Source organism: Scardinius erythrophthalmus, assembly GCF_964197995.2.
Source record: "Scardinius erythrophthalmus genome assembly, chromosome: 15".
In the NCBI taxonomy this organism is placed as follows: Eukaryota; Metazoa; Chordata; class Actinopteri; order Cypriniformes; family Leuciscidae; genus Scardinius; species Scardinius erythrophthalmus.
The window spans coordinates 11,710,670-11,728,003 of record NC_138235.1 but is presented as its reverse complement, the minus strand read 5'-3'; the positions used below and the strand labels follow the sequence as shown (position 1 = coordinate 11,728,003).

Sequence of the window (17,334 nt, the reverse complement as noted above, 5' to 3'; positions counted from 1 at the left end):
AAAAAGAGCTGCTGTCCAGTTTACAAAATGACAAAAAAGAGTTGCTGTCCAGTTTACAAAATGACAAAAGAGTTGCTGTCAAGTTTACAAAATGACAAAAAAGAGCTGCTGTCAAGTTTTAAAAATGACAAAAAAGAGTTGCTGTCAAGTTTACAAAATGACAAAAAAGAGTTGCTGTCCAGTTTACAAAATGACAAAAAAGAGTTGCTGTCAAGTTTACAAAATGACAAAAAAGAGCTGCTGTCCAGTTTACAAAATGACAAAAAAGAGTTGCTGTCAAGTTTACAAAATGACAAAAAAGAGCTGCTGTCCAGTTTACAAAATGACAAAAAAGAGATGCTGTCAAGTTTACAAAATGACAAAAAAGAGTTGCTGTCAAGTTCACAAAATGACAAAAGAGTTGCTGTCCAGTTCACAAAATGACAAAAGAGTTGCTGTCAAGTTTACAAAATGACAAAAAAGAGCTGCTGTCCAGTTTACAAAATGACAAAAAAGAGTTGCTGTCCAGTTTACAAAATGACAAAAAAGAGTTGCTGTCCAGTTTACAAAATGACAAAAAAGAGTTGCTGTCAAGTTTTAAAAATGACAAAAAAAGAGTTGCTGTCAAGTTTACAAAATGACAAAAAAGAGATGCTGTCAAGTTTACAAAATGACAAAAAAGAGCTGCTGTCCAGTTTACAAAATGACAAAAAAGAGTTGCTGTCCAGTTTACAAAATGACAAAAAAGAGTTGCTGTCAAGTTTTAAAAATGACAAAAAAAGAGTTGCTGTCAAGTTTACAAAATGACAAAAAAGAGATGCTGTCAAGTTTACAAAATGACAAAAAAGAGTTGCTGTCAAGTTTGAAAAATGACAAGAAAGTGATGCTGTCAAATTTGCACAATTGCAAAAGAGTTGCTGTCAAGTTAAAAAAAATGACTAAGATTAGTTATTAGTTAGTTAGACCAAGACTTTATACTGATCAAAATGTGTTCATGGCAGAAGTGTATGGTTTATTGATCTCAATGCTCTTTCAGACGGCTGCGTTCCAGTTCTTTCTGCGTGCGGCTCAGCTGGGTCACGTGGGCGGCGCTGTGGAGGCGGCATCACTTCTCTCCACTGGAACTGTACGAGGAGTGGCGAGAGATCAAGGCAAAGCTGTGCTGTATGTCAGACTCATCTATACTCTCATTTATCACTTCAGTTAGTACAGCGGCCAACACAAATGGATGATCATTTACTAGAAAAATATTGAAAAATTTACAGATCTGACAAAACTTCTTTATAAATGCAAAAGCTGTCATTTTAATCTGATGGATAGATCGGTGTTTAACAAGTCTTTGTTTCTCTGTTTTGTTGGGTTTCTGTTCCTTCAGGCTGTTGAAGCGAGTCATTGAGATAAACGGCCACCTGGGCTTCATGGTTAAAGAAGCTCTTCAAACTTATCAAAGAGGATCATGGTGAGAGATCCATCCCTTCATTCATCAATCCCTTCATTAATCCCTACCTTAAAGTGTCCTTATTATGCTGTTTTAAAGGTTCTTCATTTTGATTTTGAGGTCACCTATAACAGGCTTCAAAGGTCATAAAAACATGTGTATTTTCTCAACAACAAAAAAAATTGCACATAACCACATTTTTCAATGATTCTCACACGACTCGTCTGAAAGATTCAGTCTTTCTAAATCCCTCCTTTCCTGCTCTGATTGGTCAGATGACCCAGTCTGTTGTGATTGGTCTACTCTGCTCTGATTGGTCAGATGGCCCAGTCTGTTGTGATTGGTCTACTCTGCTCTGATTGGTCAGATGGCCCAGTCTGTTGTGATTGGTCTACTCTGCAGTCTGTTGTGATTGGTCTACTCTACTCTGATTGGTCAGATGGTCTAGTCTGTTGTGATTGGTCTACTCTGCTCTGATTGGTCAGATGGCCCAGTCTGTTGTGATTGGTCTACTCTGCTCTGATTGGTCAGATGACCCAGTCTGTTGTGATTGGTCTGCTCTACTCTGATTGGTCAGATGGTCTAGTCTGTTGTGATTGATCTACTCTGCTCTGATTGGTCAGATGGCCCAGTCTGTTGTGATTGGTCTACTCTGCTTTGATTGGTCAGATGGCCCAGTCTGTTGTGATTGGTCTACTCTGCTCTGATTGGTCAGATGGCCCAGACTGTTGTGATTGGTCTACTCTGCTCTGATTGGTCAGATGACCCAGTCTGTTGTGATTGGTCTACTCTACTCTGATTGGTCAGATGGTCTAGTCTGTTGTGATTGGTCTACTCTGCTCTGATTGGTCAGATTACCCAGTCTGTTGTGATTTATCTACTCTGCTCTGATTGGTCAGATGGCCCAGTCTGTTGTGATTGGTCTACTCTGCTTTGATTGGTCAGATGGTCTAGTCTGTTGTGATTGGTCTACTCTGCTCTGATTGGTCAGATGACCCAGTCTGTTGTGATTGATCTACTCTGCTCTGATTGGTCAGATGACCCAGTCTGTTGTGATTGGTCTACTCTGCTCTGATTGGTCAGATGGTCTAGTCTGTTGTGATTGGTCTACTCTGCTCTGATTGGTCAGATGGCCCAGTCTGTTGTGATTGGTCTACTCTGCTCTGATTGGTCAGATGGCCCAGTCTGTTGTGATTTGTCTACTCTGTTCTGATTGGTCAGATGGTCTAGTCTGTTGTGATTGGTCTACTCTGCTCTGATTGGTCAGATGACCCAGTCTGTTGTGATTGATCTACTCTACTCTGATTGGTCAGATGGCCCAGTCAGGGCTGCGTTCAGCCCCGACAAAACGTTGCACAACGTTTTTTAAACTGAAACGGTGATGCGTTGAACACACTGTACTGATGACGCAAGAGTTGCAACTATGGCAGCTGAGAAGGCCATTCTTTGTGTTCTTTGTGAAGAATTTTCGGAGCCTGATGAAGTCGGTATAAATATGTGTTTAATACTACAAAATATGCTCGATGTTACAGTTACTGCACTTGCCACCCAGAACAAAAGAGAACATCCCAATCGAGTTAAGGGATTTGTGGAAACTGAAATGGAAGCACACATCTTACCTAATTCAGACTAAAACACATCTATTTAGCCTCCCATACTGACTTTATTTGTAGTTACTGTTTTAATACCCTTTATTTTCTTTCTCATTTTTAGGAAAAGCACTTCATTACCATTGTTTATTTCTATACCAAATGTCATACACTTGCAATGAAGCTAAAAATATAAACAACTACATCATTATGTTGATATCCTATATTTTTACAAAAAACTTACGACAAACATGTCTTCTAATATCCTCAGTCCTCAGTATACCGAGCTGCATCGAACACATTTGTAAATTACTTTCCTTGAACCCATTGTGCGAGTTCACTTTAATACCGCGTGCTTTATATACATGTTGCTGCTGATTGGACTGCAGTTCTGACACACCCACCAAACAAGAGAAAACGTATCTCAAACCCCGTTGCACACCGGTGCACGCCGTTTCCAGGAAACATGATGTTCAACCCGGAAACCGTAGCAAAATGTTGCGCACTGTTTTGAACTTGAACGTGCCCCTGTTGTGATTGGTCTACTCTGCTCTGATTGGTCAGATGACCCAGGGCCCTATTTTAAAGATCTGAAACGCAAGTGTCAAAGCGCAAAGCGCAAGTAACTTTGTGGGCGGGTCTTGGCGCTGTTGCTATTTTCCCGGCGGGATAAATGACTCTTGCACCAGGCGCAAATCTAAAATGGGTTGGTCTGAAGTAGCTTCATTATTCATATGTGTGGTTTGGGCGTAACGTGAAATAAACCAATCAGAGCGTCATCTCACATTCCCTTTAAGAGCAGGCGCGTTTGTTCTAAAGCGGATTCCTATCATAACGGCGGATTTGCCAGGCGCGCGCCAGGAGCGGTTCACAGCCAAGGAGAGCAACGCTCTCATCAGGGACGTTGGGAATGGAGAAACACACCCAAATTAACTTCGGTTAAAAAGGCGTATGATAATTTGGGTAAATGTGTAAGCTAGATGTATGCTTTTATAATAAATTATCTCTATCTATCTATCTATCTATCTATCTATCTATCTATCTATCTATCTATCTATCTATCTATCTATCTATCTATCTATCTATCGTAATAATGTATGATTTGCAAAAATGAAAACTGCTGCTTCTGTGTAGATGAGAGAATCAAAGTGCGCGTTGTGCACACGCTACATTGATTATGGCCAAGCATGCGCCCTTAAAATAGCATATGAATAACATGCGCAACGCGCCACTGACTTTAAACTATTTTTTCCTGGTTAGTAGCGCAATTGTTTTCTAAACCTGCAAAATAGCATGAAGGAACGTTTGCGCCAGAACACGCCTCCTTTTTTGCGCTGAACCGCCCAGGGAGCGCAAGTTCATTCCCTAATTTAGCGACGTGCTTCTGTGGAGGGAAAAACGCGCTTTGCGCGGGTGCAAAATAGGAATGATACATGCGTCGGTGTACAAAGTCAATTGCGCTGGGTGCAAGATAGGGCCCCCAGTCTGCTGTTATTGGTCTACTCTGTTCTGATTGGTCAGATGCTCCAGTCTGTTGTGTTTGGTCTACTGTTCTCTGATTGGTCAGGTGGCCCAGTCTGTTGTGATCAAGCATACTGCACAAGTGCTTAAAAGAGAAGCAAAAGCGTCTCGATCACCCCACCCCAGTGGCTTGTCCCAGTAAAGGTCATACACCCCGCCTTCCCCATGAAGTCTAATGGACGCGATGGAAACTAAACAATCAAATTACACTTCAAATAAATGTTTTTCTAAGATGTTTTCTGTCATTTTGGTAGTTTTTATCATGCTGATTTAAGCTCAAGTGTTAGTTTTTTTTTAAATAAGTTTGATCTTAGTTCGTTATTTGATGCTAGAAAAACGGGAATGTGACATCATCATTGACAGCTGTGATTGACATCTTCTTTAAACGAAGTAGTCACCAAGGTACCAACAGACGTTTTTGGGGGATTTTCGGGAGGAGATTGGAGCTTCAACTTTAATTTCTACATGTCCATAACTGTTTAATTCACACAGTAAACTTTGTACTAGCCATTTCTGCGGGAGTGAGGGCAGGACCTTGATATTGCGGCTCCACTTCACACTCACTACTGCGCAGACTCGGGTCCCGCGTTCACTACTGCACAGAAGCAGGTCCCAAATCAGCACAAGATGTCAGCGCCATATCAGGACTTTGGTGGCTTCACTTTTCACGGTGATTGGTCTATCGCTTACAGCGCGTGATGGAAACGAAAAGACCATTACCATAACTGAACTTCAGCTCCGGAGGCTTCCTAAAGCTTAGCGATTGTACACACTGTAAAGACAGTAACGATGGAGTTGATTTTACCATATCAATCCGAGTCCTATGATGAAACACTGGCAGAAACTTGTGCTTGAGGGCGGGTCAAAGTAGACATTGCAGACCGTTTACATTCACAGACAGCATCTATCCATACCTCCATCCACCCATCCATCCATCTATGCCTTCATCCATCCATACCTTTATCCACCCATCCATCCATCTCATCATCCATCTGTTTATCCTTACCTTTATCCATCCATCCCTTTGTTCATCCATCCATCTTTATCATCCTTCCATACATCCCTTCATCTAACCATCCATACATTTATCTATCTATCCATCCATTCATTCATACATCCATATCTTTATCATCCATCCTTTTAATCCATCCATCCTTTATCAGTCATATCTTTAACCATCCATCCATCCATCCTCCCCTTTATCCATCTATTCCTCCTTCTATCCATCTCTTCATCCATTGAAATAGGTACTACAGTCTAAATTCTAGATATTGGAGAGGGTTGTTTCTCTCGCCCTCCTCCTAAGATGTGGCGCTCACGTGGGTTGCCAGATTGAGGACACGAGCGCAATTGACAATGGAAAGCGACAAGCCTTCCACTGTAAGTTAATCAGCTAATGTCTGCGTTTTAATATGCCTCTGGTTACAGAGCTTTTTAGATGGGTGCCAAGGCTTTTTAGCACCGGTAGAATCTGCGATCTCTAACCCAGTTCATTTGCTGGCTTCCATGGCTGAAATATGCTGTTGGATAAATTGGCAGTGGGCGGAATCACACAGTCCAAAACAAAAACAGACATTCCGACACGGAACACACATTTCAAATTTGAATAACTGTTTCATAAATATATGCAAACAAATGGAATTTAATTCTTTAGTACAGTAAAAAAATTACTATCAGCACCTTTAAAGCAGTGGTGGACGAAGTACACATACCATGTACTTGAGTAAAAGTAAAGATACTCAAGGTAAAATATTACTCAAGTAAAAGTAGAAGTGCTGCCTTTAAACATTCACTTGAGTAAAAGTACAAAAGTATTTACCTTCAAATGTACTTAAGTATCCAAGTACTATGATTTTTTTATGGCTATAATTGTCCTATTATTATTTTTGTCACAAGACTCTTGCTTAACTCAGTCTACGTGAAGACTCCAATGTCACTCTTGGCACATCAATCTATTAATAAAATGACATTAATTAGTCTCTATATATATTTATATTATATATATATTTGAATTGAATACATTTTTTGTGTGTTTAATTTTGGACGGAAGGGGACTGTTCCCATAAGGTATAATACATTTACAGTATTTACTGTATATATGTTTCACGAGCGTAGTTATAATAGGCCTATTATAAACATCCTAATGTTATGATACATTCACATAAACCTGCACAATGCCATTAAACACACACACACACACACACACACACACACACACACACACACACACACACACACACACACACACATTTATACATATATAATATATATATATATATAATTTATTTATTTATTTATTTTTCTACGTTATGGGAGCAGCCTATTTCCCTCCAAAATTAAACACCAAAACGTATTAATGCTGCTACTCCCCAGAAAAAAAATGCTATTATATCCAAGTAATTTTAGTGTCAACGTAATAAGCAATGCTCATTATGCGTCAATATTTACCGATAATTGCTGCAATAATAGCTGCTGCTCTCTGCCCCGCTTAAAATCATTGGCAACGCGATTTGTTTGGAACTATTGATAGCTACACGAATCACGTGACCGCGCGGCGGCGAGATTGCAGCGGCTGCACACTGCACAGGCCATTCGAATGATATTAAAATACTGCGACTCGAGATAGATCGATTAGTGTACTAGTGTAGACGGCTCTGTATGCTTTTCAATCACTCTCGCGATGTCATAAACGGATCGGTCTGTGCAGCTCCGGTTCAAGTCGAACAAGCCTATAGTGTGTCGCAACCTTATACTGTCTATAGTCGCAACTCTCATAACGGCTCTGGTTCACGCAGAAAGCGCCAAGGCAAGTTCAAAACAAAGCACGCAAGTTGTAGGCTAGTGATTGGTGGCTCGTTTGACCAGTTAAGTTTTTATCCACTCATAAATAAAAAGGAACGACTGATTTTGAAAATGTAGTAGAGTAAAAAGTAAGATATTTGACTTTGAAATGTAGTGGAGTTAAAGTAAAAGTCTTCCCAAATTTAAATACTCAAGTAAAGTACAGATACACAAAAAAACTACTTAAGTACAGTAACGAATTACATTTACTTCGTTCTGTCCACCACTGCTTTAAAGTGACAGCAGCCTATAAATACCTGTTCCTGTCTAAGTCATTAATGTTAATTAAAGCTACACTGTGTAATTTTTTAAGTTGATTCTTTGCAAAAAACACTTTGTTCTTTCAAAATGATATGTACTCATTACTGTGTAATTACTTATACCAACTAATCAAGTATTCTCGTAAGCGTTGAATCTGCCATTTAGAATACATACGAGCAAGTCGCTCGAATGGCGGCAGCCATGTTGCGCTTCCATCTTGAAAATACATTAGCCAAAGAGGGACATACCTGGAAATTCAAGCTTCGCCTTTCACGTTTTTACACTCAGTGGCACCGTGACAAATGCGAGGGGGAGATTACTCGCGACTGCCGGCAGATCTGAAATAATACGGTCATAGTTGCCAAGTCCGCTTATAATACGCGACTTTGGGCTTTTTTTTTTAGTAAGTCGCGTTAAAACAGCACGGGTTGCGGGTTGCGTTTTTTTGGGCTTATTAAAAAAATATGGTTGCTTGTTAGGAAAATCTGATAATTCATTTTCTTTACATCACGGTTGCCGTTTTCTCAATCTCCAATACATTGATTGACACTGTCTGCTCACAGCTAACCAATCAGTGCAATCATAAGTGCTGTGGTGTAGCCTAAAGCCGGTCGCACACCGGACGCGCAGCTCAGCGCCGCGCAGCGCAGCGCCACGTCTTTTAAATTCGAACACATTATTCTCTATGAGAGTACACACACCGGCGGCGCCTTTCGGCGTCTGTCCGCAACGGCTCAGGACCGTGTTCAAAACCCTGCCGCGCCACACAGCGCCATTTTCATAGTTTTATATTAAATTTATATTTATGTGTCTCAAATCGTAGTTAATGTATATACGGACTTAACCCCGTGCTGCAATATACATTTAGTTTTATATTTATTTACAGAAATCAGAAAATTGCTGATGCTAACGGATTTTCAGGTGACAGTTGTCCTAGACGTGGCGCTGCGCGGCGCTGAGCTGCGCGTCCGGTGTGCGGCCGGCTTAATTCGTCAAAACATTCCGCCGAATCCGCCCCCTTATCCCCCTAATTGTAGAAAAATCCCTTTCAACGTGCAGGCGCGCGCGACGCTGTAATCCAAGCTATGATGTAAATACACATATTTCAATTTCTACAAACAATGCCTCCAACGAAGTGGTCCAAGTATGGCAAAAAAACACAACAAAGACTGGGAAAAGGATAAACAAGTGAATAGGTCAAGTGGTTGGTGATCAGAGTAAAGTGACTGTAAAACGGATATATTGGAAATAAATAAATGATAATGCTGAAACTAAATTATCTAATAATATTCTATTAAGAATGTGTGTATATATATATATATATATATATATATATATATATATATATATATATATATATATATATATATATATAGGCTATATTGTAAGCCTATGAATTACTTATACAAGAATGTATAAGAATGTATACTATAGCCTACTTACTTGTATAAGAATGTATACTATAATATACTATATTAGATATATATTAGTATATCTAATAATATTGGGCTTATTTTGGGCTTGTTTTTGAAGCTCCAGTTGCTTATTTGTCTCGCGAGAGTTGGCAACTGTGAATACGGTCACCGTAGGAGTTAAAACGCCCTTGGAATGGGAGGGGCTAGAAAGTAATATTCAGTTGGTAGTCATAAACAATTTCACCGCTAGATGGGAGAAAATCCTACACAGTGTAGCTTTAAACAACAAAACATATCTTTAACAAAAATTAATCGATATTTAATTCATACAGTGAACACTATAGTGTTATTTTACATTTAAGCCCAATTATTAAATTGCTGTACCTAAAAACTATCCACCTACCCAACCATACCTTCGTTCATGCATGTATCGATCCATCCTTCCTTCAGTTCATCTCATTTGTTAAAATAACCCTTGTTTCTGCTTTTGTGTTCATGAATATTGTAATGAAAAAAAATGACAAGCACATTATTAAAAATTATTTTGTGTTCCGCAGAAGAAAGAAACTCATACTGGGTTGAAAATGACATTTGTGTGGATATTTGTTGTCTGTTCAAGGGATGAAGCGTTGGTGAAATATGCCATTCTAGCAGAAACTGGTCTTAGTGTGGCACAGCACAATGCCGCCCATCTGTGTGAGGTGAACATCTTTTATATGTCTCCTAATCGTCCAGTTTCATTTCCTGGTTGTTTTTTTTATACCATTCACCTAATGTACGTGTTTCTAGGTGTTAGGCCACAGTTCTGCCTGTCAGTGGAGGTATCACAACTACTCTACCTACAATCACATCCCTCAGGAATCTGGTGAGCCTCTGCAGACCAGCAGAAATACAGCAGTGACAACTATAACATACAACTACATCTGTTAGAAGAATAAGGGCTGGTTCACAAAGAACACGTTTTTGCTTTGAAGAACGCGAGACACAGGCAGTGGAATGGGGAAAAACAGCAAGGTCTCGAGACATGTCTTTTAAAAGATTAACTGAGTGCCGCGTTTTTAGGATGCCGTGTCCAGTGCGAGACGCTGCAAAACACACAGCGCAACGGTCATACACGTCCGTCTAGCGCATTTACAAATAATGGAAAAGTAAGTGCGGTGGAATGGAAAAACGTGTTCTGTGTGAACGTCCCCTAAATATGATTTCTTAAACACCTTTTATGACTTTGAATTAAGGCATTCACATTTTCTCCCTGAACTGTGTAATGTTATTTCTACCACATCTCAAAATTTACTTTCATTTTAATTTCATATCTTTCATTTTAAATGACATCAATAACAAATCTTGCAACTAAATTACAGCTTGATTTGAAATGATTCACAATAAAAATATTCATGCTGTCCTCCACCCTCTCTCTCTCTTTCTGCCTTCATCTGTTACTGCTTCTCTGTCTTCTGCAGGTTTGTTGCGGATGGGAGATTATTACAGTAAACTGGCTGATATGGTGAAGGCCATGCACATGTACAGTACAGCAGCAGTGCATGGCAGTCCTCAGGTACACACACACACACCAATACACACACACACACACACACACACACACACACACACACACACACACACACACACACACACACACACACACACCATACCACATTTACCATCTAAACAGGCAGATATAGGGCTGGCCAGTATGACTATACATAGATATATATATATATATATATATATATATATATATATATATATATATATATATATATATATATATATATATATATATATACAATGTAGAAATATGTACACTGATAGGGATTCTGTTATACTATTTATACAGTAGTATGTATAAGTTTGTATGTAGTATGTGAATGTTTGCTCCGCTTTCATTTGGTAGAAATGCTTTACATTATTTACACATGAGTGACAAATGAACAAAAAAAAAAAAAACAGAGAAAGTGAAAAAAGAAATTGAGCAATTTGTTAGGCACAAAGTGTAATTTAGCTGGCCGATAAGAAGTGTCACTTGTTGCATATAGAATACTATATAGTATATACTGTTTTTTTTTTTTGTTTTGTTTTTTGTCAAGTATTTTGTGTGTATTTTCAGGGACACTTTAATCTGGCCATGTTAATTAAGGAGGGTTATGAAGTTCCTGACATCATTCTACATCAGATGGGAATCTCAGCTGCACACAATATGAACCGGAGCGTTGTTGTGGAAAATCTATTATCCAGGTCTGTGTGTCCTACATGGTCACTTGCTTGTTAGTTTCATGTTTTTTGAAGGAAAACTCTTAAGCTCTAAAGTTGATTTGAATTACGCAAAACATGGTGCAAAACAAGTGTACGTGTTTGTGCATGCAGTATGGTGTGTGTCTGTACATAGTTGTTTAGTTAAAGTATATAGGCCAAATATATAAACCTCAAAAATAAAAAAAGATTCACAAAGGGACTCGATTTGAAGGTAATTTACCGCAAATTTGTAACAAAAGTCTGGGGCCTGTAAGATTTGTATTTATCTTTATGAAGATCTTTTTAATCAGCAACAACACATTAAATAGATCAAAAGTGAGAGTAAAGACATTTATAATATTAAAGGATTCTATTTCAAATGAATGCTGAACTTTTAATTCATCAAATAATCCTGAAAGAAAAGCTTTATGGACATAAATAGTGATAAAACACTTTAGATAAGTTCACAAAAATATTTAACTGACAACTACTAAATGTTTAGAACTACCTGAAATAATCATGAATTACAGTAAGAATACATGTTAATAAAGCATTTATTAACACACTGAGTAACTATTACTATATTATAGTAAAGTCTATTATTATATAATGTCTAAATAATATGTATAAATGTACCTTTAAGTAGTTTATTAATAATTTACTTTTTTAAACGATCTTATGAACCACTGACAACTCCTAAATAACTGGGTTGTAAATAATGTAATACTTAATTTAGAAATGATGTATGAAAAAAGTATGAAAATACAATTAATAGGCTTGTTTGAGATGAGCAAAATCTGCGCAGAATCGATCACCGGTGATCAGCGCGAGATGCATGCCGGTTAGAAATGTGTCCGAGTGCGGTCCGCCTTGCTCTGATGTCATGCTGACGTATGTCAAAAATCTCTTGCGAGCGCAAGGCACACCTGTCGGATTCTGCAGTCGAGCGCAGTTGCTCTCCACCGACTGCGCTGATCAAAAGCACGATGGGAAACGACTTGCTGACGACACAGCTTAATGCTCATTGGTTTAAACAACTGTGATGTATTGTTCTTTTAAAATGTTTGATTTTAAAGCTCTAATATCATGTTCTATGTGTATATGTTATGTGTTAATATTCCCAAACTATCTGACAGTGTGATCTCTTTGGGTTATGCAATGTAATTTTTATAAAAAAAAATAAAAACACATATGTCTGTTAAAGATTAAAAAATATTGATAAACATGTATTTGGAATGGAATTAAATAAGCCTACTTTGGGTGTCTTGTTAATTATATTTATTTTCATATAAAAGCAACAGAACTTGAATTACATCCAGTTTATTAGCAACACTGCACGAGCGTGAATCCCGCGATATCCATCTTTGATATCACAGGTGTCAAATCCACTGCGAGAAGAGAGATCTGTCCGGCTTGCCTGCGCTTTTTTCACTCCTCCTCTCACTGCGGCCGCCTACTCTCGACTACATTTCAGGCGAGGCAAGGCGCATCTCAAACAAGCCTATTAACTCTTCCGAGTCGCCGATCACGCCGGCGTGATCAAATCACATGACCAGTTTAAGACGTCGAAGCATAAAAACAAAAGGTGTGTTGGACATCGGCTGCGGCTGGATGTAACCGATCGGCGAGAGTAGCCGCGTGCAGGCGGGGAGGAGCTGCAAACGGAGACGTGAAGTCGGACACTTTCTGGTTCCCGTAGTGACCGCTCACGTGGTGTTTGCATACTTTACCACAGCTGAAGTGAAATAAATGCAATATTTGCCAAATAATAGATGTTTCAGAGACATTTTCATTCAATACTTTATGTACTGCTTCATACAGCGTCTGTTTGAACAAGAATAAAGTTCAACATAAGCTACTATTCAATGAAGTGGAGTCTACGTTTTTTAATCAGTTTTAATTTGATAAACATGACACAATATAACATCGCAACGACATGAAAAGAGTGTTTACTGTTATAAAAAACTGATTTGAGAGCTTTAGAGGAACTAAAGGTGTTCGAATAAACACGAAACACACGTGATCGTTGTCATGCAGTGAATCCGGCCAATCGTGGAACAGCTGTGTCGTCATCAGCCCTCGTGCAGCCGCTCTTGAGAAGCTGCGCTGGCTGAGTTCTCCGGCTACTCTCAAATCGCTCTCGCGGTACTTTGATGGCATACGTCACAGTCACGTGGCGTCGGCGCTGCATCAAATCGGACAACATTTCTAACCGGCATGCACTGCTTTAAGTCAGCCGCCGATCGGTCTGCGCAGAGCTGCATGAAGTCGAACAAGCCTAAAGTCACGTTGAGCGCTGCTGTCCACTTCTGTCGAAAGTGCTGGCTTGAAACTCTATTTTACTTTTTGTTTTGTGTTGATAGACCAAGTAAAAACGGAGATATGATAATTTAAACTTTATATAACATTTTTTGAAAATATTGACGCGTTCGTAAAGGAACGCAAGATGGGATGCGACAGGCGTTGCATTTATTCTCATAACTTCGTTGGTTTTTGTCATAAAACAAAACGGAGAAAAATGTGGGAATCTGCTGACTCTGCTCTTCAGGCTGCACATTTTAGGGAGTGGAGGAGGAGCCAACTTAGCCTGGCTCCGCCCTCCTACGTACTTCCGCTCAATTTCATTTTCCTTCAGTACTACGTCTGGGACTGCTGTATATTCTTAGGTTTCCAGAAATCAATTTTTTGTAGGACCAATCAGCGAACAGAGGGAGTGGCTGAGAACGATGACGTTGAGATCGTGCGCTAGTTTGAGTTGACATACGTCACGACCAAATGTTAGCGATTGGTTATGGCAGATCCAGAGTGACTCTGGGCAGATCCAATAGTTTTAAACTTCGACAGAGTACCCGCCTACAAGGAAGTTAACGCTTGTCAATGGAGAGAGGCCAGACTCTCTGTACAAATGAAATGTACGAGAGTCTGGTAGAACCAGGCTAGAGCCAACTGAGCAAAGAAGTGAAATTGAAAGGCGCCCGCGGGAGTCGGGAGATTGACGGAGTAGACAGAGAGACATATATATAGAAAGAGAGAGAGAGAGATATTATTGCTAGTTTTTGGAAAAGTTTGAACAGATTTTGAGAGTAGTTTAGGAGTAGTGTAGATAGTTTAGGTAGTTTTTTGTGGAAGGAAAATGAAGCGAATGTCTTTGGTCTCATTGTTGACAGAAACTGTTTTGAGGAGTGGCACAGATAAATAAATAAAAACTCACCTGATTTTCGTTGTAAATAGTTGTATATAGTTTGATTTTGTGTTCATTTTACCTTTTGTATAGTATATTTGCACTTTTTAGGAACCCCTCTTACTCAAGGAAGGAAAGCCCTGTAATGTAGCTGTCTGTGTAATTGTACATGAAGTGTTTTGTAGAGTTTCTAAGCAAAAAAGAAAAGAAAAAAACGCCTATTGCCACACCTGCTTTTTGCTGTATATAGTTAGATTTTATCTCAATTTTACCTTTTTTATGTTGTATTTGCACTAATTGGGAACCCTCATACTCTGGGAATGCAAGGCCTTACATATAGCTCTCTGAATAATTGTGTGCATAAACTTTTAAAAAGTGGCAAAGCTAAAAAGAGAAAAAAAAGCCTATGGCTAGCTACACTCGCTTTTTTTTTTGTAAATCATATTTTTTTTTGTATATAGCTTGATTATATCTGAATTTTACCTGTATATGTTGACATTTACAACTTGTGTTTACATTTTAAACCTTTTAAAATGCTTCATTGAGCATGTTTGTGTTTTTTGTAGTAAAAAAACTAGAATTTTTCTATTCGGATTTTGTGTTTTGTGTGTGATTTTGGGTCCAGTGTGTTGATACAGTACATAAAAGTGAAAAAATAATTGTCTGTTCATATAGGTGATGTTGTGCTGAAAAAAACAATACCAAACATTGGTATGGTAAACATTTATGTCGCAAAATAAAAAAAATAAAAAGTACTCAAAAACCGAAGAGTTAAACACATTACAGATATGCTTATAAATCAAGAATAGAGCATTTATAGCTGTATTTATAAACTGCTTATTAATGTCTGTTAATGCTTTATAAATCATGAATTAACTACATTTTTGATTATATCATATTAATATATTTTTATTTCATACTTTTTAATTTAATTATTTTCTTTCATTTGATGTAAACAAACATTTCTTTCTTAAAATAGCATGCACCAATAAGCCATTCACAATAAGACAAGCGATGTGCACTAAGATAGTAAAAATGGCGAATCATGTGGACTTTAACAACAATGGAAGTGTGTGTAAGGAGTGAAAACACTTCCTTGTGAGCATGAATCTGTTCTCTCCTCCTTCTGTAGATGCAGGGAGTTTGAGGAGGGGGACGTGACTCCCTGTTCTTTAGTCCTGTGGAGGATCCAGTTAATACGAGCGTGGAGAGTCTTCACACACAGCTCTGTTCAGCTGCCATTGGCCTGTGGGATGGCCGCCATATTCAGCCTTTTCATAATTGCTGTGCTATTACAAACTCTTCTGGGTAAAGCATCCACCACTACTGTTAGAATAAAAGAGATATCTAATTAGACATTTCCCTCCTGTTTTCAATTTTAGTATTCACCTAGATTTATTGCTCAAAAAAACGTTTCCCATGATAATTTTCCACTTTCTGAATTTTCCATACAATAAAAATATAGTGGCCATGTCTGTCAAGCTCCAGAAATAAAGTACAAATATAAAAGTATCGTAACAGATTTAACTTTTGTACACTTTTACCATCAGCATTTTACTCTACGGCTTACCTGTCAACTAACCAATCATCAGAGAGACGTGGTGAACCAGCAGTCAGCGGGCAAGGAATCAGTCCACTGGAGACCAGTACACATCAGCAGCAAAGAGACCGGCCTACAGCCCACAACAGCCTTTCACTGCAGGAGACATCGGATTTAGTCGTCACAGTGACTGGAGTGTGTGTGTGTGTCATCTTTACGATGTTCATTTCCAATCTGCTTTGAACACTCACCCTTGTGTTTGATAAACACCCTTTACTTTAGGTTACTGCACTGGAACTGAACCAGTATGTTTGCGGTGGAAATAAATGTCACGTGATACCTCAGACTGTTCTGTTTCTGTGGGTTTTCTTTCATTCAAACAGCTACATTTACTTTAAGTTAACATTGCACAGAAGCAGAGCTGTGTATGCACAATATAAACACAATCTTTAAAGGGTTAGTTCACCCCCCCCCCCAAAAGTCAGCATTTACTCACCCTCATGTCGTTCCAAACCCGTATTACTTTCGTTCATCTTCGGAACTCAAAATTAAGATATTTTTAATGAAATCTGAGATATTTCTGTCCCTCCATTGACAGCCTACGCAACTACCACTTTGACTCTTCAAAAAGATCGTAAAACGAATCCATATTAATTTAGCGGCTGAGTCCTAATTTTCTGAAGACATTTGATCGCTTTATATGACCCTAACCCTAACAGATTGAATTTAGTATTTTATTCACATAAACATTCATCAACGCAAACATCAGATACAGGCTGCATCTGAAATTACATACTTACCTACTATAGGGATCTCCCAGTCACGTGACCCCTAGCCGCGTGTCAGCCATTTTGACGGTATACTTCAGCGCACCTACACACTGCTATATACTTGAGAATGCGGATTATCACATGTTTTATGGCTGCGAATTGATTAAAATAATGAATAATGGTCTCTGTATTAATTATCTTGAGCCTGCTGAAATGTTCCTATAAATATACTTTCTTTTCAACTGTGCAATCTGAATAAAAAATAGGCTAACTATATTTATCCACTACAGTTTTTTTTCTCTCTTTCTGACATTTCATACCTGTTGGGTTTACATTTTTTAATTAAATTGACTATAAAAAAGATTGCTTGTGTGTGCTGGTGTTTATTACAGTCTTTTAAAATAGTTGAATGAATGAATGCTCGTGAGGTACCTGTAACGATGTTTAATAGGCTAACTTTTGGCTACTTTGAATATCATAGCATTTTGGCCATAAACATGTAAATGGTGAAAAGATTGACATTGAAAAATGACACAGAATGATTAAAATTTAATATTTAAATATTTA

The 17,334-nt window shown here is 38.5% G+C and overlaps 1 protein-coding gene across 1 annotated transcript in view; it reads left to right on the top strand.

Moving 5' to 3' along the window:
- LOC308702927 (protein sel-1 homolog 3) overlaps positions 1-17,122 on the top strand; it is a 32,412-nt gene extending 15,290 nt beyond the window's left edge. The window contains exons 16-23 of the mRNA XM_081386112.1: positions 1,016-1,143; positions 1,355-1,438; positions 9,664-9,745; positions 9,834-9,909; positions 10,505-10,599; positions 11,152-11,279; positions 15,590-15,765; positions 16,008-17,122. Coding sequence (XP_081242238.1) covers positions 1,016-1,143; positions 1,355-1,438; positions 9,664-9,745; positions 9,834-9,909; positions 10,505-10,599; positions 11,152-11,279; positions 15,590-15,765; positions 16,008-16,240 — 1,002 coding nt within the window. The 3' untranslated portion in view covers positions 16,241-17,122. The remainder of the gene's footprint in view (positions 1-1,015; positions 1,144-1,354; positions 1,439-9,663; positions 9,746-9,833; positions 9,910-10,504; positions 10,600-11,151; positions 11,280-15,589; positions 15,766-16,007) is intronic.
- Positions 17,123-17,334: the final 212 nt, after the last annotated feature.